Source organism: Idiotropiscis lumnitzeri, chromosome 13 (genome assembly GCF_059441095.1).
Source record: "Idiotropiscis lumnitzeri isolate Australia: NSW breed Sydney's pygmy pipehorse chromosome 13, RoL_Ilum_1.0, whole genome shotgun sequence".
NCBI lineage: Eukaryota > Metazoa > Chordata > Actinopteri > Syngnathiformes > Syngnathidae > Idiotropiscis > Idiotropiscis lumnitzeri.
Genome location: NC_142403.1, coordinates 9,128,553 through 9,153,241, shown reverse-complemented (window position 1 = coordinate 9,153,241; position 24,689 = coordinate 9,128,553). Strand labels below are relative to the sequence as shown.

Sequence of the window (24,689 nt, the reverse complement as noted above, 5' to 3'; positions counted from 1 at the left end):
AGACCCCAATCAATCTGAAGCGTTACACTAAAAAACTGAAATGACAGCTTGTGTACGGTCTACGTTATTTTTTTTAATGCATTTTTAGTGCATTCGGTCACTATCAGAATAGACTCACAGGACATTATATTAGGTGACGTGTACTCCATGATCAAATACAGTACAATACAGTAGCTGTCTAAAAAAATTACGCCTTGAAGAAGGAAATAATTTAGCGACTGAGAATACGTAATATTTTTTTATTATTTTTGCTGCAGTTTGTACTGTATCATACTGTACTTAATACTTCATGTGCTGTAAATGGGACAGCTATCTGCCTTGAACCCTTGGTTTGAGAGACAGCCAAATGATAGAGTGATTGGGGCTGGGATGAGGCAACATTGCCTTCGGCCTTCAAATTACAAATACTAATTGTTTTTTATTGCCCTCCAATGAAAAGCTTGTGGAAAGTTTTTTCACGATTGTTCATTTTTAAATACATTTAAAAACGTTTTTTCTTCGTAGAGCATCAATATGCGGTACTCATGCATTTATTTATTTATTTATTTTCTCCTCTCCGCAGCGCCGGTGTTGGTCGGACGGGTTGTTTCATCGTCATCGACGCCATGCTCGAGCGAATCAAGCACGAGAAGACTGTTGACATCTATGGCCACGTGACTCTGATGCGCTCGCAGCGCAACTACATGGTGCAGACAGAGGACCAGTATAGCTTCATTCATGACGCATTGCTAGAGGCGGTGGCCTGTGGCAACACTGAGGTGGCTGCCCGCAGCCTCTACTCCTACATTCAGAAGCTGGCCCAGGTGGAGAGCGGCGAGCACGTCACTGGCATGGAGCTCGAGTTCAAGGTACGGGGATGTCACCGGAAAAGCATTGATATTTACCCTTGAATAAAATGCAGGGAAAGCATTTTGAATTGGTGGCTCTATATAAGGGACAGAAGTTCTAATTCAGGGTTGTCAAACATACAGCCTGTGGGCCAGATAAAGCCCAAAAACAAGTTTAATCTGGCCCGCGAGAACATTCGGTGTGTATAAAAATAAGTATGGCCTGCCCCAAATTCGCCAAATGGCCGATGTTAGTTGTGGTCAAGTAAGATTCATTTGTAAACTTAAATCAATGAACTTTTACCATATCCTCAGATCTTTTTTTATGTGAAGTAAAATTCAATTTCGTGGTTAATCCGTAAATTTTTCTTTGAAAGTGTTATTCTTACAGGCAATGCTAAAATTAGTAAAGAAAGTTGAACATGGAATTGGCCTGGATGTCACTATTTAAAACATACCCTTAAGTCTCTGGAAAAAAAAAGATACTACTACACAAACCAAACATAAATGTCTTAAATATGACACATTCAACTACTGGTAACACCAGGATAGCATGCAATAGCGAAGATCTGCGTAGTATTGACACCAATTGCTTTATGTTATAGTTCATGATTTTACTGCTCTGGCCCAGTTGGTCATAGATTTTTCTCCATGTGGCCCCTAAGTTAAAAAGAGTTTGAAATACCTGGACTAATTCATTAAAACTAGATGCATGAGAATATTATATTATATCGAATTATGTTCTAGAGATGAATAATCGAGAAAGAAAAACAATTTGAATAAAGCATGATAAAATATTAAAGCATTCTTTAAAAGAAAATGTATCTGTAGACATTTTTGTTAAATATTTTATTTACAATGCTCTACTTTGAATTCACTTGAAATGGGATTAGTGTAACCGTAATGGCAGTATCGTTTCGGAAAGAATTTGAATCATTCCTAATTTTATGGCACTTTCACATTTTGTCTTGCTATTGTACCTTTTTATGTTAAGATCCCGCAAATGGCCTCTGCACATTAGTGTTTCACGATCAGCCCGGCATTATTGGACAAAGTTATGAAGATGCCGTGTCAGTTAACAAGCACGTTTAAAACAAACTGAATTTGATCTGAGACAAGAGTGCTGCTACTGGAAATTTATGGTCCTTTCGTTGTGGAAATGCAGACACTTTAATTGCCACGCGCTTCTGTTTAAAAGAGATTTTGCCAGCCTTGTTTACTTGTCTTTGCTATCGATTTTACAGTATATGATTCCAGATGGACTCGAGCAAACGTTACCATAGATAGAACAGTACAAAAGGCATTATTATGCAGCTACGCACAAGCAAGGCGGCCAGGCTGCATGGAAATCCTCCTCATTGCCAGCTGTTAGAAAATTTAATAGCTAGTAGAACTTTTTGATCTATTTTAAGCAAACGGAGGGAGCGGGGGCTACGCCATCGCTCAGATGGCAGTGAATAAAACAATAAGGAGAGCGGGTGCCTCTTTTCACATTGTATTTGCAAGTCTGTCTCTGTAAATGTGTGCCGCACTTGGTAGCGTGTTCCGCAAGCATTTGTTAAGTATTGTTACTGTTTGTTTTTTTGGAGTTGCCAAGCTAACATATGATACAAAAGCTTAAATGACGTTTATAAAAGAACATTACATTCTTTGAATCATTTAGTTTGTTAATATTTTAGTATTAGTATTTACTTCAATTGCTTGGCTAAAATTTCAAGTCAATTTTGAAGCGTCTCAGAATTTAATAACAATGTTATTTTTATAGTCAGTAAATATCTGCTTGGTAGCAAAAAAAAAAAGAAAAATCCTGTTACATCTACCATCAACTTGTCAGTTCTTAACTGCTGACTTCCAATTACATCCATTTTAAATGTTAATTTGAGTGTAACGCTCAAGTTCGTCATCCTCCCATCCGCCATCTTATCAGCATGGCATCCCGCCAAGAAACAATAACCGTGCTGGTGTGTTTCCACTTAGCGAGGCACAGTCGTGATGGAATCACCGTGTGAGTAACAGATGATAATGCTGAGCTGGTGTCAGGAGTTGAACAGTGGATAATCATGTTCACGCTGAAGTCAATATTAAGTAAGAGAGGTGGAAGTGAAGCAGGCTGCGGGGTGGTACATTATTGAGGGTGATGGCTATGAATGATGAATAAAGAAACAATTGCAATGAGCCGAGGGGAGACTCCAAAAAAAGATGAAAGCAGCAGTTGTTGCTCTTGTATGTCAAATTTAGGTTGCTAGTGGAGCGTTAAAAAGAGAGGGAGTGACTTGCACTTAAATGCAAGTACTGTACATGCACAGGATTGAAGATTTTTCAGGAAAAGCAAGTATACAATTAAGATGACTGTCATTTTTGTATTTCTATTTCAACAATTATTGCCAAAAGGTCTAATCTAATCCGTGTTGCAACATGCCACGCCTAAAGCTTAACCCAGTCTACTGTGCTATAAATGGAAAGGAATTGGCATGTCATTTTCGAGATCCATGCTTCTCTGCTCTGTTGCATGGAGAGTTTGGCCAGTGCTGGATCCGACTCACATCCACACTGTAATGTTTGGTGATATAGCTGAGGGCCTGTGTAGTGCTGCCAGGCCACCTCAAGCCCATCCAGCTCCCCGGTGGAGTGCTGATCAAAGGCAAGGCCGAAGCAAGAGGGATGAAGGGGTGGCAGAAGGAGTAAAGCCTGAATGAAATCCAAGTGAATAGGTGTTCGTCATAAAGGGGGGAGAGGAGAAATGCGGCGATTTAAAAATCGACCCTGTTCGCATAGAAATGCCAGAAGAACATAACGCACTCGCACAGGCACAAAAGGCATTGTTTGAAGAACATTTTGTGGACTTGGACGGTCACATCAAGCGTTTTGAAAGCCGTTTATCTTACATTCTTCTGTCAAGTGAAATCATTTTTTTTGTGCAGCTGGCACCTCTGTGACTCCTTGTGCAGCGCTACCCACTCAAAACCTGTTATCGACTTGATCCTTTCGAGTATTTTGAAGGAAGCATATTACAGACATTTCATTATGACGCCTCGGAACTGCTTTGATATGTCACAAAGGAAATTAGAAACACGTAAGAAGCAACTCACAATGTACATACGGTATGATAAAATGTCTTGGTTTGGACGAGCCATACGTATTTAAAGAAACTTGGATGGGCCAATGGTAGCGTAGTTGCTCACATACAAAACTTATTCTAGGTGTCTTCAAGAAATGGCCCTGGTGTGTTCATCTTGATAACATGGTTGCTTTTGTCAAAACACCCCCAAAAAAATGAGAATTAAACACATTATTACGGAAACTGTCTTGTCATGGTGAAATTGGCTTATTTAAGAAAATATCTGTCTCATGCTATACACTATCGCTCAAATTGTGTCAGTGCGTCCCCGCCAGCAGTGTTCGCAGTGGTCGACTGCTTCCGTCTACAAGTAGAAGCAAAGTGTAGAAAACAATCGCCCCAGACAAAAATAAAGCATTATTCTGTCACGGATGTTTAATTTCCATTGCCATTATTAAGCCACACACTGTAAACTTTTTGATTAGATTTGACAAATTCCACACGGATGACACGATTCTTGCAGTCATTCAATGGATAATTGTTGGATCATTTGTAACCTTAGTCTGAATATCCCTCTGCAAGGCTTTTTTCTTTTTTTTTTTTTTTGCATACATTGCAACAATTATCAAAGGAGAGAGCGACCCACTTTTTAAAGAGTTTGTTGTTTCTTTCGTTCTTTATCTACAAGCTTGTTTATGTGTGTTTGTGTTTGGCATAGATCCCCGCAACAGATATCGACCTCCCCGGACTCCATGATTTACAAAAGAGGAGAAACATATTGAATTACCGTGTTTTCTGCGGAATGCAGACTTAATAAGCAGTGACCCTTTAAAAGTGTGGCAACATTGCGTTTTAACAATCAGATTGGTGATCAGATGCATACAAATATCTTTTCTATATTATCTTTATCTGCCCTTTTCTCTTTCATCATTTTAAAATGACCTTGCTCTCTGCCAGTTTTCATTTTTCTGACTGTGTTTTTATTTATCAACTTCTTTGACTGTTCTTGACCGCTGTTCATTTATCCGTATATTCCTCCATTTTTTTATTTTTTTTGCTCTTGCCAGCGTTTGGCCAACTCCAAAGCCCACACGTCACGCTTCATCAGTGCCAACTTACCCTGTAACAAGTTTAAGAATCGCCTGGTGAACATCATGCCCTACGAGACCACACGTGTCTGTCTGCAGCCAATCAGAGGCCTGGAAGGATCTGACTACATTAATTCCAGCTTTATTGATGGATACAGGTAAGAGGATGTTTCAGCAATAATGGGTCATGCACAAAGTTTGCATTAGTGCCAGGATGGGATGGTTATACAGTGGAACCTCTGAACTCAAATTCCTTCAATTTAACCATTATAAAGCATTAAAAAAAGTTTTATTTACTCCCTAGTCCCTGGCACAATACAGACAAAAATTAAATTATAGTTTTGGTTGAGTTGAGTTGAGTTGCTGACGGCTCATTGGAGAAATCCAAAACTATTTGTGCACTTTGCAAAGCCAAATTCAACTACCATATTATTTGTATATCTTTGGAACATCTTTCAACAGTTGTATTTTACCGGAAAATAATTCTATTCAGGTATCAAACAAAGGCATTAGAGCAGTCTTTGAATTAAAATATAGTTAAAAAAAAAATCCTACTTGAAATCCAAGATTTTACTCAAGTAAATATCTGTTACAAGCCTCGTAGAAAATTGTCGTTGAAAAATCTGATCAATCACGATAAATTACGGAAAATTTGTGATAAATACTAATGACTGGATTTCATCACTGGGCTTTTTTGTTTTGTCTTTTATTTGTTGACGTGATTGTCAATCAATTTAGATATTCTTATCCTATTAATGAATTGCATCTATTTTAGTTTTTGTTTTGGTTTCGTCTGGAAAAAAGATATTTGTGATGAAATAAATGACAATTTTTTTGTCAACAAAATTAACACTGATATGTATGTATTTATAAATACACAATCACAGATATATGTTATTTATAAAATGATACACGTAACAGAACATGCAACTGTTTTTCCATAGGCAACAGAAAGCCTACATCGCCACACAGGGCCCACTGGCGGAAACTACAGAGGACTTCTGGAGAATGCTCTGGGAGAACAACTCCACCATTGTCGTCATGTTGACCAAATTGAGAGAGATGGGAAGGGTATGACATTAATTCACACTCTCAAACCACTGTGTCATTGACATGATCAAGACAATTCAATGAAGTCACCATTAAATATCTTCATCTGTTGATACAGGAAAAATGTCACCAGTATTGGCCAGCAGAGCGCTCTGCTAGGTATCAATACTTTGTGGTGGACCCCATGGCTGAGTACAACATGCCTCAGTACATCCTACGAGAGTTCAAGGTCACAGACGCCAGGGTAAGATGATCAGGACCGCAAATCAAGATCGGTGTCTCCAGGTTTTTTCGGGCCCATAAGCGGGAAAACCCACACGGCAAAGGTGGCCTATTGTTGAAAATAAATATGCTGGGTTTATTCTGAGCCCAATTACGTGGGATAATTTCAAGCGGCAGCAGCACTGCAGCATCAACGTAAAACTGCTTCTGTACTCCAACTAGGCAGACATAGGCAATGATTTCCCTAGCTGCGTGGCAGCTAGTTAGTTAAATGTCTCCCCTGTTGGGAACAGGACATGTTGAGCATGTCATACACCCCTCACATGCATGTGTCATATTGCAAAATGCACATAATCATGCACACATACATCGTGGTAATTGTGTATGAATGCAGCGCGAGCTGGTCTGCCAGCAACATTCAACCATCCAATTATTTGTATTCAGATCCATGAACTCTGCAGTACATGAAAACGATGCTGATGCTATAGAAAATATTTAAAATCTGAAGATAAAAGGTAAACAATAGCAAATTCGTTTCAAACCATTTTAAAGCATCGCAAATGTAAACTGCACCAACATTTGGTTTTCGTTTGGTCCTGCCCCTCCACAGTGTGAGGGGGAAAAAATATCCTAAAATGTAGTCATTTGATTTTTTTTTAACTTTGCTAAGTAACAAAAAAATCACATATTAAATACACAAACAGAATTTCCTTAGCAGGGTCTTGAATTTTGTGAGAAGAGCAGCGGCTAACTAACACGGGTTCACATCATCAATGTGAGAGACAAACCACCATGAGGGAGCTTGAAACTAAAAGTGCCAGTCATTTTTATCAAGAGGATAAATCTGCGGGCATCGTAGAGAAGTGCTTCAATGCACATGTGAGCCAAATGTGTATAGGTTCTTTGATTTAGGTTCCGAAAAACATTGGCGCCAGTGGGAATAAACTAGAATTAACCCCATCTATGTGCTTACATATTTGTTTGATTAAATGGGAGTATGCTTGCACACATTCCGTTGCAAAGTAATAGAACGGCGAGAACGCCTCAACACTCACATCTCGCGAGCCAGTCACGTATTTAATCACACAATTTGACACGCGGCGTGAGCCCCCAGGTTGTGTGTTGAAACCCCCCACCCACCACCACCACCACCACCACTTCCTCTCCTTACTGAGCACGTGGCCCATTGTGTTGTCTTTGCCTCCTTCGCTTTATTTTTAATCCTCCTACTGAGGCGTAATGCTTTGCAGATGAAAGACAAAGGGCAAAAAGAAAGAGAACATGCTATCCGTTGCAAAACATGAAGACAAACATGACATGTACAAAACCAGGTGGCTTATGCCGATTACTGCGATACGATCGTTGTATTAAAACATGTGGAATGAACGCTTTTGAAAACAACAGCCAATGTTCTGGATTTTATTATATTATTATGAAAGTAATATAATGGTAAATTGACAAAACGAAAAAAAAAACATATTTGTTTGCATATGTGTACTGGTACCATCTGAACCTCTGGAGACAATTCCAGCAACGTGGTTGACAGAAGCAGGGACATGAGTTTCTATTTTCAACATCTAAAGCCACATCTTGCTCAACTAGTCATCTAAGTCTTGCTTCTTAAACCTCCACGCCTACCCCCAACTCTCATCCATCAAATTGTGCTATCGATCGCCCCACAGGATTATACTTTCCTACACGCGGCCGGGGACAAGACGCGTGTCATGCCAATGCGCTATTGATTGGCGTCAAGTGGGAGCCATCACACACGACACACCAACAAAAACAGCAGGGGACAAAACGGAGGCAATTGGGGAGACCAGGATACATTTCATTAGAAAACACTTTCAACATGTGCAATTGCACGATGTGGGTTTCATTTTGACAAAAAAAAAATGTTTTATGTCTTTTTTTTAAACTAATATATACGTGTGTTTTTATGTAGCTATTATCCCAACATTCTTGACTACTCACTTCTCCCATTTCTTTTTGTCAGGATGGCCAATCCAGGACAGTAAGGCAGTTCCAGTTTACCGACTGGCCGGAGCAAGGCGTTCCAAAATCGGGCGAGGGCTTCATTGATTTTATTGGCCAGGTGCATAAAACCAAGGAGCAGTTTGGACAGGATGGACCAATCTCGGTCCACTGCAGGTGGGAGCACTCTTACCTTGAAAACAAAACTACATGGAACCTTAGTTGAACTCTTACTAAAACAATCAAATGTATTTTAAGCTCCAGGTAAGATTTTCTATTCAAGAGAACAAACTCATGACAAACTGAAATCAAAAGATAGTCCCTTTTTTATTTCACCAACATTATGGCCTACTTCCTTCCTGTGGCGTCTCTTCACAGCATCACCAAGTATTATTCTCACTCCCTTTTTGCCACGGTAATACTGTAGCCCTCCACAGGCCCATTTCTTTCATAATTGATAAGGCTGAGATGCTGCTTGGCATTTGCGAAGAGGAGGAACATGAAATAAAACAGCCATTCTTTTTGTTTTTATGATCCATGATGGAGTCTAATACCTGGGGTGTAGATTCCAAGGTAACCTACATCATTAACTCGGCTTGCTGGACTTGGGGAGGAACTGCTATTTGCTTGTGGTCATGATCCAAAACTCGGATTATTTATATTTAGCGATGGGCCTTGAGATAGAAAATGGGCAACCCTCATCTCCTGGTGATTGTTTTTATGAAAAATAAGAACAACTTTTTTTTTACACTGAAAAATGCAAGGCGACGTGCTAAATGTGTTTCCAAAAATATTTTTCATTGCGTATGATATAATATAGAAACCATGAAAAATGACAGTATTTTAATCCTAATGTGTTTTGAGAAACCGCTATCCTCCAATTTGATTTCTTGCATGTGAGCCGTTTTAGGACAGCTCCAAAGTCGATGATCAAACGCATTAACATTCTGACTCACTTTCATGCTGTCACATAAATATGTTTTACTTTTCTAAAAGAGGCATTGGAGCTTGTCTTTTTTTTTTTTTTTCCACGTCTGTGTCACACGGGTGCAATGACATCATCAACATAACATCACCTTTCCCCATATTTTGAAGCTGATGTCACCAACCATCAAACGGCCTGCTGAGACTTTGTCAGGGGAGGTTTTGTTAATGCCATTTAAAGGAAAATCCATAACCATATAATAGGCCCACGGTTTTCTAAACTATCAAAATAAAATATGACACAAAGTGCATTTCTTTTTACGGAACTACTATAATCCCTTGACTAGCACTTGCTTTGAAGCTTATGTTTTCATTGCTTTCATAAAATGAATTATACAACACTACTTTTAGCCTATGTGAAAAGGTGGGCTAAGAAAAAAAAATTCCAACTTCAAAAAGAGATTTCACTTTTTAACACAATGACAAGGTGGTCTGCCTTTTGCACAAGGTCATTCCAAGATAATATATAGACTGGGTGACGAGTAACTTCCTAAAAACTCCCCTCAATCTCTTTGAAAGTCTTCGATACGAGACAACCACCGTTTGATTTCTAAAACCGGACAAAAAGTTAACATGCAACCTCAATTCGTTTATGTTTTAGGATAATACGAGAATTGTTTTTGCATCCAGCTCCTTTTTCTTTTTTAGAGTATGTGTCATTCAGCGTTTGATACCCAGATTGGTTTCTTTGCAGCCACCTTGCTTTGTCATCTCTTGCTTGAAGGCTTTGTCCTCTTCCTTTAGTCGGCGCCTTCCTCATCTGTCATCCCAATTTCTGCTTCCTAATCCTCTGCTCCACTCCCTCATTTCATTTCGATCCACTCATTCTCCCAGCCATCCTTTATTCCGTTCCCACCAAGCCCTCCACTTCTCCTCCGCCTCCACTCTTTTTCTTAGCCACTATCTAATGGACCTTTGTGCGTTTTGTCATTAATTGCCTGATTACGTTCTGTGAATGGGGGACTCCAAATCCTCTCAGTCGGCCGCGGCTGGTCCACCCTTTCGTATTTGGCGAGTGGATGCAACCGGTGAGAGAGGCGCACTCGGAAGAGGCGTTTGAGTCCGCGTGACAAAGCTCTGATCGACTCCCTGGAAGCGGCTTTGGGTGGCCTAAGCGATACAGCAGGAATGAAAGTCAGGGAGGATGTGCGTGGGTGGCCGGAGCGATGGGTCAGCTCAGAACAACTATGTTTGATATCATAAAGATTTTTTTTTTTTAATGGTACCAAAACACTTTGGTCTGAGTTTTGTTCTCTGACAGGGACACACACAGACATGCCCACGAGCACGTCAGCCATCACTTTCGTTGATCAGTCAACAAAATAGCTTTAGCATTTGGAGGAAGCCCAAATAAAATTGTTGTCATGTCAATTATTGTTCCATTGGTGGAGTGGAAGTCATTTCACAGTAAAGCAGCTTAGAGAGGCAGCTTTGAAGTATTTACGGATTCCAGTTTAAGACTCAAGACTGTATTTCTGGACAGCAGCTGCAGCCAGAAAAAAATGCCAAGATGGTTTTGTTATTTTTCTGACAATGAGATTGGTGGCATCCTTGTCATCATTGTTGTGACCTTGCTACTTGATTGATGGTAATCAAAGTTTTTAGTTTATCAGCCCAAAAAGTGCACTTGCACAACATGCATTTTAGAAGGCGTGAAATATTCAGTTTGATTTGCTAGAGCTCCTGATGTTGCAGTTCTCATGTTGCGGCTTGCCCTTATTGTATATCCATAGGCCGAAATGTGATTTCTGTGATTTTCTAAATCATTGTGGTGTTGTGTTTTGTAGTGCTGGTGTGGGCAGGACTGGCGTCTTCATCACCCTCAGCATCGTCCTGGAGCGAATGCGTTACGAAGGCGTTGTTGATATCTTCCAGACGGTGAAGATGCTCCGGACGCAGAGGCCAGCAATGGTCCAAACTGAGGTAACACACACACACACTCCCATAAATCCTTTTGCTATCAACGTTTAAGGCATAACTACAATATATGAAACAACTCAAAAATGAAATAGTTTTCAATTACTGAAAAGATTTCAAAGCCCAACTTTCATGAAGATAATATGAACGCCTGCTTTTTATCTCTAATTACATTTCCCACTCCCAATTCAATAACTAGCTACTTCTATTACGATATACACAATTAACATCTCACCAATGGCATCACATTGGTTTAACGTGGTCTATATTCTTGTAACTCAATCATTTGCTTTTTGTTCCCGTAAATCTCTTGTGAATTGTAATTAAGATGGCACTTTGAAATTCATTGTGTTCATTGGCTTGTAACACGAGAATTTTTTTTCTCATTACCATGGCAACTCAATATGACCTATTTTTGTGATCTAAGATATTGGTGTACCATCCATGACACACACCTCTCTTGAGAACACCTGTGCATAATTAAATTAAATAATTAATTAATTAAGGTTGTGTGCGATGTGTGTACATACATATCCTCGATTATTTAGCGCCTAAGTCATTTTTGTGTCTGTTTCCTTCAGTTTAATGTTCGTCCGTTATTGGCTATTCACCAGACGGTTGGATTTAAACAAATTATTAATGAATGGAATTGTAATATGCAATATAAAAGGTTATGCCCTCTGCGGGGAGTCTAATTAAACAACCTGAACATGCCAGCACCTCATATTCAGCCCTCTCAACCAGTGGGGGATAAAACCGCGTGTTCCAGAGGCAGTTTGACGGCATCTCATTAAACAGGAAGTGCAGTTGGTTTCAAGCGGTCCTTGATGCCTCGCTGCCCTGACACTGGGTACCTATCTTTAGACAGCATTTACTGGCTTCAAACGCCGCCTGCGTTGCGGCAGGTTAACAGAGCGCCGGCCCACCTGGGACCTGCTGACCACCTGCCTCTGAACAGAATGTGCATGAATGTCCTCAACTTTGTTTGAGGGCAGCTAAATTTAATTAAAGTTGAGTGGAACTAGCTATTAAATGACCTCGGCAAAGTTTCTACTTTAAAAAAAAAAATAAGTTGGCTATGCAATGCATTAAATGTCTCTCCTGACATAATCAGCAATAAAAATGGCTGTTTTTAATAACATGGCGATCAAAGCTTTGCTCAAAGTACTGTGGAGATTATATTTCTGATATCTTTTTTTTTTCTGCCTCTGTGTTCTTCTACAGGATGAGTACCAGTTCTGCTATCATGCCGCTCTGGAGTACTTAGGAAGCTTTGATCACTATGCAACGTAAAAAGCCATCTCTTTCCCCCATGAGTCCTGTCAGCCCCTCAACAGTCTCCTGAGCCATAGAAACTTGAATTGTGAAACGATGGTGTCACAACAATAACACCACTCTTCATTCAGACGCATTAAAACAAGATATCCGATTTTTTGACGCCACTCCAACCAGAATCATTTCAATCGGGCCAAGATAGCTCAGCTCAGACTCCGCAGTCAAGAAAGAAGAGCGTCAACCCAGAAGCATTGGCTCAAGCTGTGGCGGCGATCCAAGTGTCCGACTTTTTACCTCACCTCAAGTGTTTCCATACAGACATTGTAAACATTCACTGAAATGTCACGCAACAGATGAAGTACAAGGCAAATATCAATGAGATGGCTGTAGCCAAGGTGGAGTGACTTTCTCTCGTGATTTTTGCTATTCCTGGATGACAAGGAAGTCCTGAGTATCCCCCGCCCACCTTCCAACGTATTTTGCGAGTCATATTCAGAGAAACGACCAAATTGTGGTTGAGAAATGGCCGTTTCGCCCTCCCAAACGCCAGTCGACGGCAAGCATGACGACAGCGTAATCGGGTCAGCAAAGAAACAGCCGCGCTAATGATGAGCAATGTTTGTTTGAAGAAAGTGTGACAGTACGTCTCACATCGCATGATCAGATGGGAAGTTGTCAGGACGAACGCAACATCACTTCAGATGGGTTCGCTCACCGATGGGAACCTCTTCGGAGAGTCACAAGAGAGCTGTGGGAAGCTGTGCCTGTAAAAAGAAGCAATGGCTTGGTCGTCTGTGACCCTTTTTCATTTATTTCTGTTTTTTTTTCCAACTTTGGGGTTGCAATCCATTAGAAGACATACATCGGGTGAGAAGATTTGCAACAAATTGGAAAATCCGGCAAAGATGGGCCACAAAGCCTTTCTTTGTGTACAGTGACAAATGTTCATCATCAATATTTCAATATCTTTTTTTTTGTTGAGTATTTTAAACCAAACATGCTGCTTATCTCATTAAAGTGTGACTCTTAAAGTACGTTTCATTTTAAAAGACACCTAAAAAATATATATAAAATTGGGCCTCCTTCAATTACAAAGCCAGGTGTTTGAAACATTTCCTTTAAGATCCACTGTACGCTCATTTGTTGGATTAAAAAAAACCTTTGCGGGTGATAAAAGCAGAGCTTGTTAGCGCTCTTTGCTACGAGGAAAATCTTTGGTACAAGTAACTTGCACATGGTTAAGAAAAAGAACTTGAACAAAGTCGCCGCCAAAAAACTGCAGGTTGGATTTGACGCACTAATTTAAATGTGACTCCTGAAGATCAGCTCAGTGGGCTTTTTTTTTTTTTTTTTTTTTTTGAGGTATCAATGCTTTGGTGTGTGCTTCTTTGGATTCTGTGAAAGGTTTCCGAAAAATGCGCACAAAACAACCAGAGCGATGGACAGAACTGTGTGTAATCTTTTTGTATTTCCAAAAAAGCCTTATTGTTATTGTAACATTATAAAAAACAAAACATCAGTGTTGTATTACGATGATTTATTTTGCATTACATAGCTTACTTTTCCTTTTCTTTTTTAACAGAGATGTTGTATCGCATTTTCTAAAAAAAAAAAAAAAAATAGCAAAAGAGAAGTGCTTATTTGTTCATATTATGTTAAAAGACATTCTATTTTTTCACTGTAGAAATCTTCAGTATAACATGTCTGTGTGTATGTGTGCATATATGTACATATATACTGCACACTCACACATTCAGATATATTTAAAAGCAGACTATAAAAATATATCCATCTTAGAATGAATCACTCCTGGTTTTTGTTGTCTTGCCCTATGAGCCCAGTGCTTGAATCTACGATAACTTCCTTTTTGACGTTTTAGCATTTATTTTTTTAAACCCAAGAACATCGCAAGTCTTGCAACAGCAACAAACCTTTATTTGCCCCGTTTGGATCCTCATCCGTGTGCCGGTGAGGATATGCAATGCAGATTAATTTTAAATAGATTTGCGCGTTATTCTTTATTTTGTAGACATTAGGTTTTGCTATTACTTTATTCCTTTTTTTTTTTGCAGCTGAAGAGATACCTGCTCACATAATATCTAACAAATCGAAAAGTATATTTTATTTTTGTTGTTATCTGAATCAGCAGAATTTTACATTGTGTCTTGGTATGATCATGTACAATTTTGGTTTTTAAATACAATGAATTTGTACATTTTTTTTTTTTTTACTTATTACTTTCCAACATAATGTGGTAATTATGTTTTGTTACATATACACAACAATCTACATGTAAATAAACAAATATATAGATTATATGTATTTGTAAATCATTTGACCCTCAAGAGCTTAAAGAAGGCATTGGAACAGTGCGAGGAGTTTTGCTAATCGCAAACTTGATCTTGGTTTCATTTTCCACTCCGAGAAACAACTTTCTCCAATCCTGCTCCGTGGCCTTTAACAGGTACCATTTGTTTCTTTCTCTGCTTTTTATTTTCTATTTGCAGTCCAAATTGGAAGCACCTGATCTCACACACCTCAATTAAGGCATAAAAGAAGGCAAATGTGCTTGTCAGCTCACAAAGGTTCCCAATGAATCTCAGTTTATGTTCAGTTGCCGTTACAAATAAATCCACATCTAGTTTGGTTGAAAATGTGCAAAGTGTTTTTAGACATTGTACGTGCAAGCATTGCTTTTTTTTTTTTTTAAATGGGATGCAGAAAGAAATCAGGAGCGGAGTGGAACAAACGAGGGCACAACCGAGACAACCAAAAACTTGCTGCAAAGTCACATTCCCAGCACGACGTTAGAACCGCTGGAACTTTGACATGTTTCATCAAGAACAAAAATCCTTGTTGTGGAACTGATTGGAGCGCCTGCCGAAACTGAAACTGTGGAGGTCTTCGGAAGCTTGTGCAATAGAACCTTTCTGACTCTGTTTCAACACCTGCCACAATCATTGAAGAAAATCTGGGGTGGGCCTAACAGAAAATAAAGAGACTAACAACAGAATCGAGCATTATCCACTACACACTGACAGAATGATCAAGAACTTCAAACTAGTTTTCATTTGTATGAGGGCCAAGTGCTGTCACTTTCAAACTGTTACATCTAACTGAAACATGATTGGTTTTAAGCCACTGTGTATGTAGATATGTTGACTTTGTATTAAAGAAATGTTGTCTGAAAAACGATTTGCCCGGGATTTTTTTATTATACTTGCCAACACTATCTGGAAAGAGATGAGAAACTTTGAGCAGGGGGGAATTGAAAATATTTGAGATTGACATCAAAGATGAATACGAGAAAAAAGCTCAATTTAAAATCTGCATTTTCAGGGACTTGAAATGATCAGTTAGTTTTGTTCGATGACACTCCACTTTTAAGATGAGAAAAATCAAAGAAAATAGCAGATGTCATGATCGATTGTTTGCCGAAGACTTTGTGAACAAAATGACAGAATCCACACCAGAATTGGAAAGCCAAGGTGGATTTCGAAGGGAAGTACGGAGACAAATCTCGAAAATTGTGGGCCAAAGATTTATGCACAGATCAGGCGCGGATAAACCATAACCAAAAGAATATAGAAAGCTAAAATCTGGAGGAAGAAAGGCTCTGCTCATATCTCCTTTAGGGAACGGCTCCCTAATCTTAATTTATGATAGAACACATGATGACAGCAGCAAGACAAAGCCAATTTTAAAAAGACAAAGACAAAATCAAACTGACTGGGATATTCTTTGTCATGCAGCAGGATAATGATGCAAAAGTTACTGCCCAAAAAAGGAGTTTATCAGGAAGATTTAAGACTGCTCATGCCAATATCCCGACATAAACCCGATAGAGCATTCATTTTACATGCTAAAGAGCAGAGTACGTAAACTGAGAGAAGCTGTGATCAAAACCTCAAATAATTATTGCAATAAAATCTTTTGCAATACTTGTACATTTTAACTAATAATGATCTTGTCTAAATTGTTCATCATATGCTGATGTACACGTACGTTTGAAATAAAAGCTTTAATTTCCATAGCTTGTTCTTAATTCATTTTTTGCTGTCAAAAGAATGTTTTTGGTGTACAATAAATTAAAAAAAAGAGGAAAAAGGAATTGGCTTTACTGTTTAAATACTTCAGAAAATGAGTGTATATATGTACTTTGCATAGCTAACCGTTTGAATCTATGTGTTGACATATTAGGGACGCTTTAAAAATATATTGGCTTATGCAATAGGCTACCGTTTAAAAAAAAAATAACACTTGTGTTCTCACTAATGCATTGTCTAAATCTGTCATCTGGGAAAGGTTCCAGCTTATCCTTGAATCTAATGAGGACAAGCGCTATAGAAAATGAATTGTTGGACCAAAGAATATGCTAGTCCCAAACCCCCTAATGACAGTACATTGGAAATTAAGGATAACCGTCGTATTATCGTGGCAACTTCATTTGTAAATTTCTACTTTTCAGTTCACTTTGTTGCAGCGGACAAACAATCGTCCACAACTAGGGACGATTTAGTGTTCCGTTAACCTGCCATGCATATTTTGAAATGTGCGACCAAACCGGAGTAAGCTTAGAAAACCCACTCATGCACAGGGGGGGGCATGCAAACTCCACTCGTCGATTCAAAGCAACGACCTCTGCATTGTGAGGCGTTTGTGCTAACCCGTCAGTCACCGTGCTGCCCTCGTCCAAAATAATGTGGACTTAATTAAATTACGACATTTCTCATGAATTTATTGTCAGCCTTTGGCAACAGGCTGTCCATTTTCTAGCGCCACGTAACATACAATAAAGATAACACCGGACATGATTTACAACGCTTTTTACAGAAAATTAATAAATTAGTTTTGTAGTGAGCTTTTCTAGATATGCCAACACGCAAAGAAACTATTCACAACTTAAATTGTAGCAAGGTCCGATTTGTGAAATATCACATTAATAATCCTTGAATAGACACGGTTATAAACATTGTGGAAATGTGATTCGGTTGATACTTCATGCAGGGGTGGCTCTTGTCTAGTGAGGTGCCGGGCAAGGGGCCACCCCAAAAGCCTGAAAAATCTTCAACTATCGAATGACATCTGTCAACAGATATGATGGCATTGCTAACATATCTGGCTCACAGAACTCTCTGACGCGCGCTTTTTTAGCATGCAGCAGCGATTCCTGTGAGCATTTAACCAATCGTCTCGGATGACTTTAACAACCTAATTTATCTAACTTGTATTGTAGCCTCTCAAACTTTCATCCTCTTATCTTGTCGGTTTTGATATTTGGCTTCTTGATCATGTCTTCCCTCGCGTCAAGTGCGTTAAATACGCAAATATCCGATGAAATATCTTTACTGTGATCCCTCAAGGGCAAGCAGCGCTGACTTGCTGCATCAGTCATAATTACGCCGCAGTTTCTATTGCAGGAGCATGCAGGACGACCGATGAAGCAAACAGATGGTGCAATTTTTATGTTATTAGATTGCCTGATTAGCTGCCTCCTATATTTACCGACCAGCCTCTTGACAAACATACCGGTGTCTCCTTAAGCCCTTCTTCGAGCTGGATAAATGCCATGCACAACGGCTGATAAGGGTGTACCTCCACCTCCTCATATTTGCTCTCTCATCCATCCTCCAGAGAGAGAGGCTCTTCTCCTATCTGTTTACTTGGAAGTTGTACTGTCACAAAGGGGAAAGATATTGATGGCAAATCCCTGTCGCTTTTTTTTTTTCTGGTGTGGAAACTGTGAAGGCTTTTGCAATCTGCTGCAACATTTCTCGACATCACATAAGAGATGTCATTCAAGGAAGGCTAATACACACAGAGTGCCACCCTATCTCAAGGCTGATGATCCTAATTGTCTACTCACTGTGCCGCGTTTCACTCCATTCTTTTTTTAATCGCGGCGAGCCAGCAGGCCGAGCGTTAGGGTTGACGAGGGAGTGAATTAGGGCGACGATTATGCAGTGATTCAGACAGTAGCTCATTAGGACCCAGCTAAGCAAGCAATCAACGAATCGATGTGACAGTGGACCCAAAAGCCACAGAAATGTGTAATAAATGGCAAAGCGATAAATTGGATTATGCACAGCCCCGTGGCCAAGTTCGTTTTGTCGCAGGCGACAAATCAATCCAATCAAATCACGTTCCAAAAAAAAAAAGAGTCAAAAGAAGCAGGAAAAAGGTCGGCCATGGAGGTTATCTGTCACGCAGGGGCCTTGTTAAGGTTGTACTTTTTTTATTTTTTCCCCACTGCTCGTTTCCGTATGGTATTCAAGCCTCTGAAATATTCATGACGCGCCATTAGGCCTTTATGAGCACATTTTATAATAAGACATGTACCGACATTTCAACTCCAGACAGAACAGTAAAAGTGTCACACGGGCATCATGCCTCATGCCTACTGATTCACGAAGAAGCCATGGCGAGCTGGAATGAGAAGCCGAGGTGCACTGATACACAAACTAATGTCGACACCACAGTAGGTGACCATTTTGCATGAATTGGCGGGAAGAAACGAGGATGCATTCACTACAGCTACCTGTCATTGGCATGACTGGAGCACGTGCCACTACCGAAAGAGTCATTAAAATATATTCCTCATTAAAATGCCCCCCCCCCCAAAAGTAATAAATAAAAATTCTACTTAAAATGTGGCCTGTTTCTTATGTGGTCAAAATTCTCTCCCCATGCAAGACTCCAGACCTCATGTTTGTACTCAGGAAAGACTTTGCTGCCACCTGCAGGAATCATGGTGTCATGAATGTCATCACATTTCTAACTAATAATGAGCCATTTCCATTCAATTTAACGCAGATGATGTATTGAACTGTATTATCTTATCCAGAGGCGCTTGTTAATGTCAATTACAATGTTCCGTGGCATGCTTAGTAACGCTTCAACTTACACTCCAATGGACTCAGCAATGTACATCAGTCAGTATGTATCATACAACTGTGTTTGAATGCAGTTTTGGAATTGTTGTTTAAAAAAAAAAAAAAAAGAAGTATCTTTAACGGTTAGATTCTCTGGATGGCCCGAGGATGGTCTGTGTGAAACATCTGCCAGCAGTAAACGGTGGTCGTTCTAAAAGTGTACAGCGCCATGGCTTCTGTGTTTATGTCCTCATGCTGTTATTTCCTCTCATCTGTCTTATGTTCCCCGAGTCCTTGCAGCCTCTCTGTGTCCAACGAGAGTGCTGTCGCTGACAGATTGCTGTCATTAAAATAAAAAAAGGGAAGGAGGCTTTTCTTTCTTTTTTTTTTTTTTTTGCTCCTTTTTCCCTCTTGTGGGCCGCCAAATAGACCTTTGGCGATTTGTCCTCTGGCTGCATTGTTTCAACTCTGTTTACAGAACATCCGATTCTTGGCAATGCCACACGGATCTTACTCGAGAGTTTGTCTCAAAGTATGTCCATATTAATAGGAACGCAATCTATCAAGGGCCAAGGTGAAGAGCAGTAGCCAACATGTATATATTGTCAATAGATTCTTAAGTCTACCTGCTCTTTTTGTGCCTGCATATAAAAACAAGCAACCTTTCTTTTAAAATTTCGACACCAGATAAAGCTTGTTTGAAACCGTCTCTCGCCCTGCAGTCTCCTGAAAGAAAAAGTTAAAAAGTTGCACTCAAACAGATTAGTCTTTAAATTTAGGCTTATGTCTTGAGAAAAGTGTTCTTCTTACAGCTCATTAGCACTTTGGTCTCAAATGTCAGCTAAAATGCTTTGCAAATTGAGGGATAATAGCTTGGTAATGGGAAAGCACAAGAATGATGGCGGGGAATAAAACCTGACAGAGCTGTCTGCGCCATAACACTCTCAAGTGAATAATTCAATAATAATTAAGGACACATGAAACCGCCAGCAACAGAACCATTATAGCTTCCCTGTAAACATGTCCATTTGGACGCAATTAAATCACATTCCGGCAGAGTTAGTGTTTGCAATGCAAGTTTTAGATGCTGAAAAATTGAGTTTAGGCTGGAAAATAAAATAAGGTTGTGAGTGTCATGATGAGCCGAAGAAAGAAACTCTGGCAGATTTAGCTGAGTTTGTAGAATGCACACATCGCCAAGCAGCAATTAGAGCTAAACTTGAATTAATGTGAGTCGTATCAAATAAAAGGTCTGGATCCACGAAAAGTGGGAAAATGATCACGAACAATGTATGTGCTACCCGTACAAGGAAGCGGTGTTGAGTTATATGCTCAGTATTTCAGTGCCAAGCCAGTCGCAGATAATGCAACACCAGGAATTGATCCCCAGTAACTATTTATAACAAAACTACAAATGTTTCTAATTATGTGAAGTATTCCTCAAGGGTAAATGATAACATGTTAATTTTTCAGTTCAACTGTAAGAGAGTTGCATTTCTTTTCCCTACCGTTATAGTTTTCCACTTTCTAAGTTGTAAACCTCAGGTCAGTGATGGTGTCGCGCTTTATTTGTCTGACCTCAGAGCAGGCAGCGTGGATTCAATTTCTGTTCAGTGACGGGGTAAATATAAGCATGAACAGTTCTGTCTCCATGTCCTGTGATTGACTGGTGAGCCGTTTAGGGTCTTGTCTGCCTCTCGCTTGAAGTCAGCTGGGATAGGCTGCTGAGCCCCAGTGACCCTTAAAAGGCAAACCAAGGATGGGCAACATAAAGGAGGGGGCCACAATTTTTCATCAGTGCTGCTCACATAGGACCACGCACTTCCTAACCAGATTCCAAAAATAATTCTAGGACAAAAGATTAACTGTTCTTATCCGAAAACAAAAGGCTGAATGCAAACAACAATATATTATGTATATTTTTTCCAATGCAAGTATGACAAATTTTTGCATGGAAATCAAAGAGAGCACAAAACTACCAAACAGCAAATCATGCAATAGCTAATTTTGTGTATTTTTTTCATATAAATCAATATATAATATAATATAAATCAGGGAAAATGTTAATCTTGTTGAGGTACTATGTTTGTCCCGCATATAATTCCAAATTAGCCCCAAAAAATAAATAAATATAATAATAATTATATATATATATATATATATATATATATATATATATATATATATATATATATATATATATATATATATATATATATATATATATATATATATATATATATATATATATATATAAACAATAAAACTATGAAAAAATGACTTTTGCACATTTGCACTAGTGTGTGGGTGCGTGTGTGTGTGCGTGTATGCAGGAACTGAAAGCAAGCCTTGTTAGGTCTACAAGAACGCTAAAGGAAAGACTCATTTTATATGGTGCATTTTGCTTCTCATTTCAAATGGAAGAAATGTGTGTGCGCTGCATCCATGGAGACTTTTGTCAAGGTATGACCGTCTAGCTGAGTTCACCCTAAGTTTACTTAGTTGTTTTTAATGTTCTCAGCTTTGGGTGCTCTCTGTTTATTTCTGCTGAATTTTTACCGCTCAATAGAGTATGAACAAAGCAGCATGCTTGCAGCTACTGTTTGTTGATGGCTACATGGGAGCTAAATCAAAGGGATGAGAGTGACTTTTTCACTCACTTTGATTGTTTCGTTGCATATGGAGTTATTTTTACATGTATGTTACAGCTGCTACCTTCGATCCCATTCCTTGATAAACAGCTAATGCTTGCACATGAGGTAGTCCATCTGATTTACAGTTGGAAATAAAAGGGAAGTATCTTTTAAGATGTTTAATAAGAAATAAGTGGAATAAAAAAGATGATGAAGAAAGTAGTAATATTTCATTTTGCTGCAGCATCAAAATGGCAAAGTTTATTGGTAAGTGGTTGCTACCCTTTCACATCAACAAAGGGACGGTGTATAACGGTGTATATAAATTACGATCTGCACTGAAAGGTGAAGTCAATGTGAAAAATCTAATTGTGTTCATTGAGAATCTGAAAGATTTTTGGGGGGCATCCATCAAACAACTCCCTTTTGCGGATTACACAGGTTTTCAATCGAATCCAAAAATCTGTGGTTTGATTCCTTGTCATGCCTGTAGAATGCGCTTCACTGCAGTCCATGACGAGAAATGTTCCTGTCATCATTATTATTATTATTATTATTATTATTATTATTATTATTATTATTATTATTCATTCGATCCATCATCTGTGCCACGTAGGTTGGAGGGGTACAACCTGAACTGGCCGCCAGTTGACAATGTGTTCAATTTACCTTCAATGCATGTTTTTGGGCAGCGACCATGCTGACCGACTGGTTAGCATGATGGCCTCACAATTCAGAGGTGCCGGGTTCGATTCTGGCTCTGATCTTCCTGTCTGGAGTTTTCCATGTTCTCCCCGTGCCTGTGTGGGTTTTTTCCGGGTTCTCCGGTTTCCTCACACATTCCAAAAACATGCAAGGCAGGTTGATTGAACAATCTAAATTGACCCAAGGTGTGAGTGTGAGCGTGCGTGGTTGTTTGTCTTTGTGTGCCCTGCGATTGACTGTCAACCAGTTCAGGGTGTACCCTGCCTACCAACCAAAGACAGCTGGGATAGGCGCCAGCACCCCCCGTGACCTTTGTGAGGAGAAGTGGCTTAGAAAATGGATGGATGGGGTGCACCAGAACACCCGGAGAAAACCCACGCAGGCACAGGGAGACGGAATCGAACCTTGCCCCTCCGTTATTATTACTGGAATACTTAAAATGTTGTGGTTTTTCCCATACCTCACAAAGAAAAAAAACATCTGCTGTAGATGTATATAAAAGCTTTCACCTAAGTGAACTGAGAGTAGGAGGAGGTAATGCGTGTTTTGTGCTGCAGTTAAAAGCCGGCCTGATTGCACGTAATGCAGTGGAAATCACTCAATCCTTTTAAGGTGTTCACTGGACAAGAGTCAAACAAAACATACGTCCGGATGTGGTGAGTCAACAGATGCAAAGAATAGCTATGATTGGCGCCCAGAACAATTTGAGACAAGGCCAACACATCAATGCTAGGAATGGAACAGAGTGACTTGGGCAAATTAAAATGGAACGTTAATGGGGGCAGCTTCTAGCTGTAAAAATAGAAGAAAGATTCCAATTACGCAGACAAAGAGAAGATAATAAAGTTGAAGTGATAAGTTGAGCTGGGGTTTCATTGTGTGTTTAAATTACAAAAGCGGCAGAGGCAATGTCAGGGTGGTTTCATGGTTCTACCACCAAAATTGAAATGCGAAAATTGATGAAGACATTTGACTCTAAATTTAATTGTGCATGTTTAATTTAATCTTAATTAGACAGTCTAAATATCCCATTAGTGCTGAAGCGTAGGGAATAGAGAAGGAAAAGAATTATGTATAATGACATAATTGAATGTTGTGATTTTTAGTGCGTCAGATTAGCTGTTATTCAACTATATCCGTGTCGGTGTTTGCAAGTAATTATTTACTGATTGTGTTTTTGGATTGGCCATCAGAACTTTTTATTTTGACTAACACTTAAATTACAATTGTTTTTCATTTACACCAATGATTTAAAGCTAAAAAAAAACATAAATCCTCAACAGTACAATTTTTACTGTAACCACGGTGATGTCGTTTTTTGCTTTGCCTCGTGCAACCAAAGGGCAAACATTTTTTGTTTCTCCTGCCACATGGCGAGGCCCCGAATATAAATCAATGAGCGGTGACGGTGATTTTAGGGCTCATCATTTTTGTTATATAAAAGATCAAGATAAAGATGGCCTTTATGGGTCCCACAATGGGAGATCTATTATGCATAATACACCTGTACACGTCTTCTTCCTTGCTTCCCCTTCTCCTCCCCCAATAAGCACCACAACTTCCTCCTGCTCCTTCGAGACTAGCTCCTACTCCTCAATAAAAATATGCAATAGATAAGGACTAAAATGTTTAACAATTTGATCATTGAGTGAAAAGTGTTACCACATCATTTGCTTGAGAATAATATTTTGTCATTTTTCCACCGTGACTACCCGTCATGCTGGTGGATTCTGCCTCACTAGCATCCTAAACCGCCCCACCAACCTCACCCCCGCACCCACTGAAAAGATGTCTACACTGCACATTTGGCTGCAACTTGCTGTCACGAATTTTTTTTTCACCACCCATTATATTTTGCCTGCCTTCATTCTTTGTGACATTATCTCCTTGCTTACTCCTTCTATTAGCAAGTTGCTGAAAAGTGTAATTGAGATGAGTTTGCACCATGAAGAGGAATCCGAAGTGTGTGGAGAGTCGGGTGGGGTGCTTGATGTGTATGCTCGATGTGGATTCAGGTTACCCTGTAAGTCATCCTCTATTTGTTCGACGATAGTCTCTAATTGTTTTTTTTGTTTGTTTGTTGT

General features: G+C 39.4%; 1 protein-coding gene across 9 annotated transcripts in view; it reads left to right on the top strand.

The window, feature by feature from the left end:
- ptprsa (protein tyrosine phosphatase receptor type Sa) overlaps window positions 1-14,115 on the top strand; it is a 199,558-nt gene extending 185,443 nt beyond the window's left edge. For all 9 annotated transcript variants that reach the window (XM_088313263.1, XM_088313262.1, XM_088313260.1 and 6 more), the window contains 7 exons: window positions 563-848; window positions 4,953-5,131; window positions 5,918-6,044; window positions 6,142-6,267; window positions 8,242-8,396; window positions 10,991-11,126; window positions 12,345-14,115. In XM_088313263.1, the coding sequence (XP_088169389.1) occupies window positions 563-848; window positions 4,953-5,131; window positions 5,918-6,044; window positions 6,142-6,267; window positions 8,242-8,396; window positions 10,991-11,126; window positions 12,345-12,413 (1,078 nt within the window). In that variant the 3' untranslated portion in view covers window positions 12,414-14,115. The remainder of the gene's footprint in view (window positions 1-562; window positions 849-4,952; window positions 5,132-5,917; window positions 6,045-6,141; window positions 6,268-8,241; window positions 8,397-10,990; window positions 11,127-12,344) is intronic.
- Window positions 14,116-24,689: the final 10,574 nt, after the last annotated feature.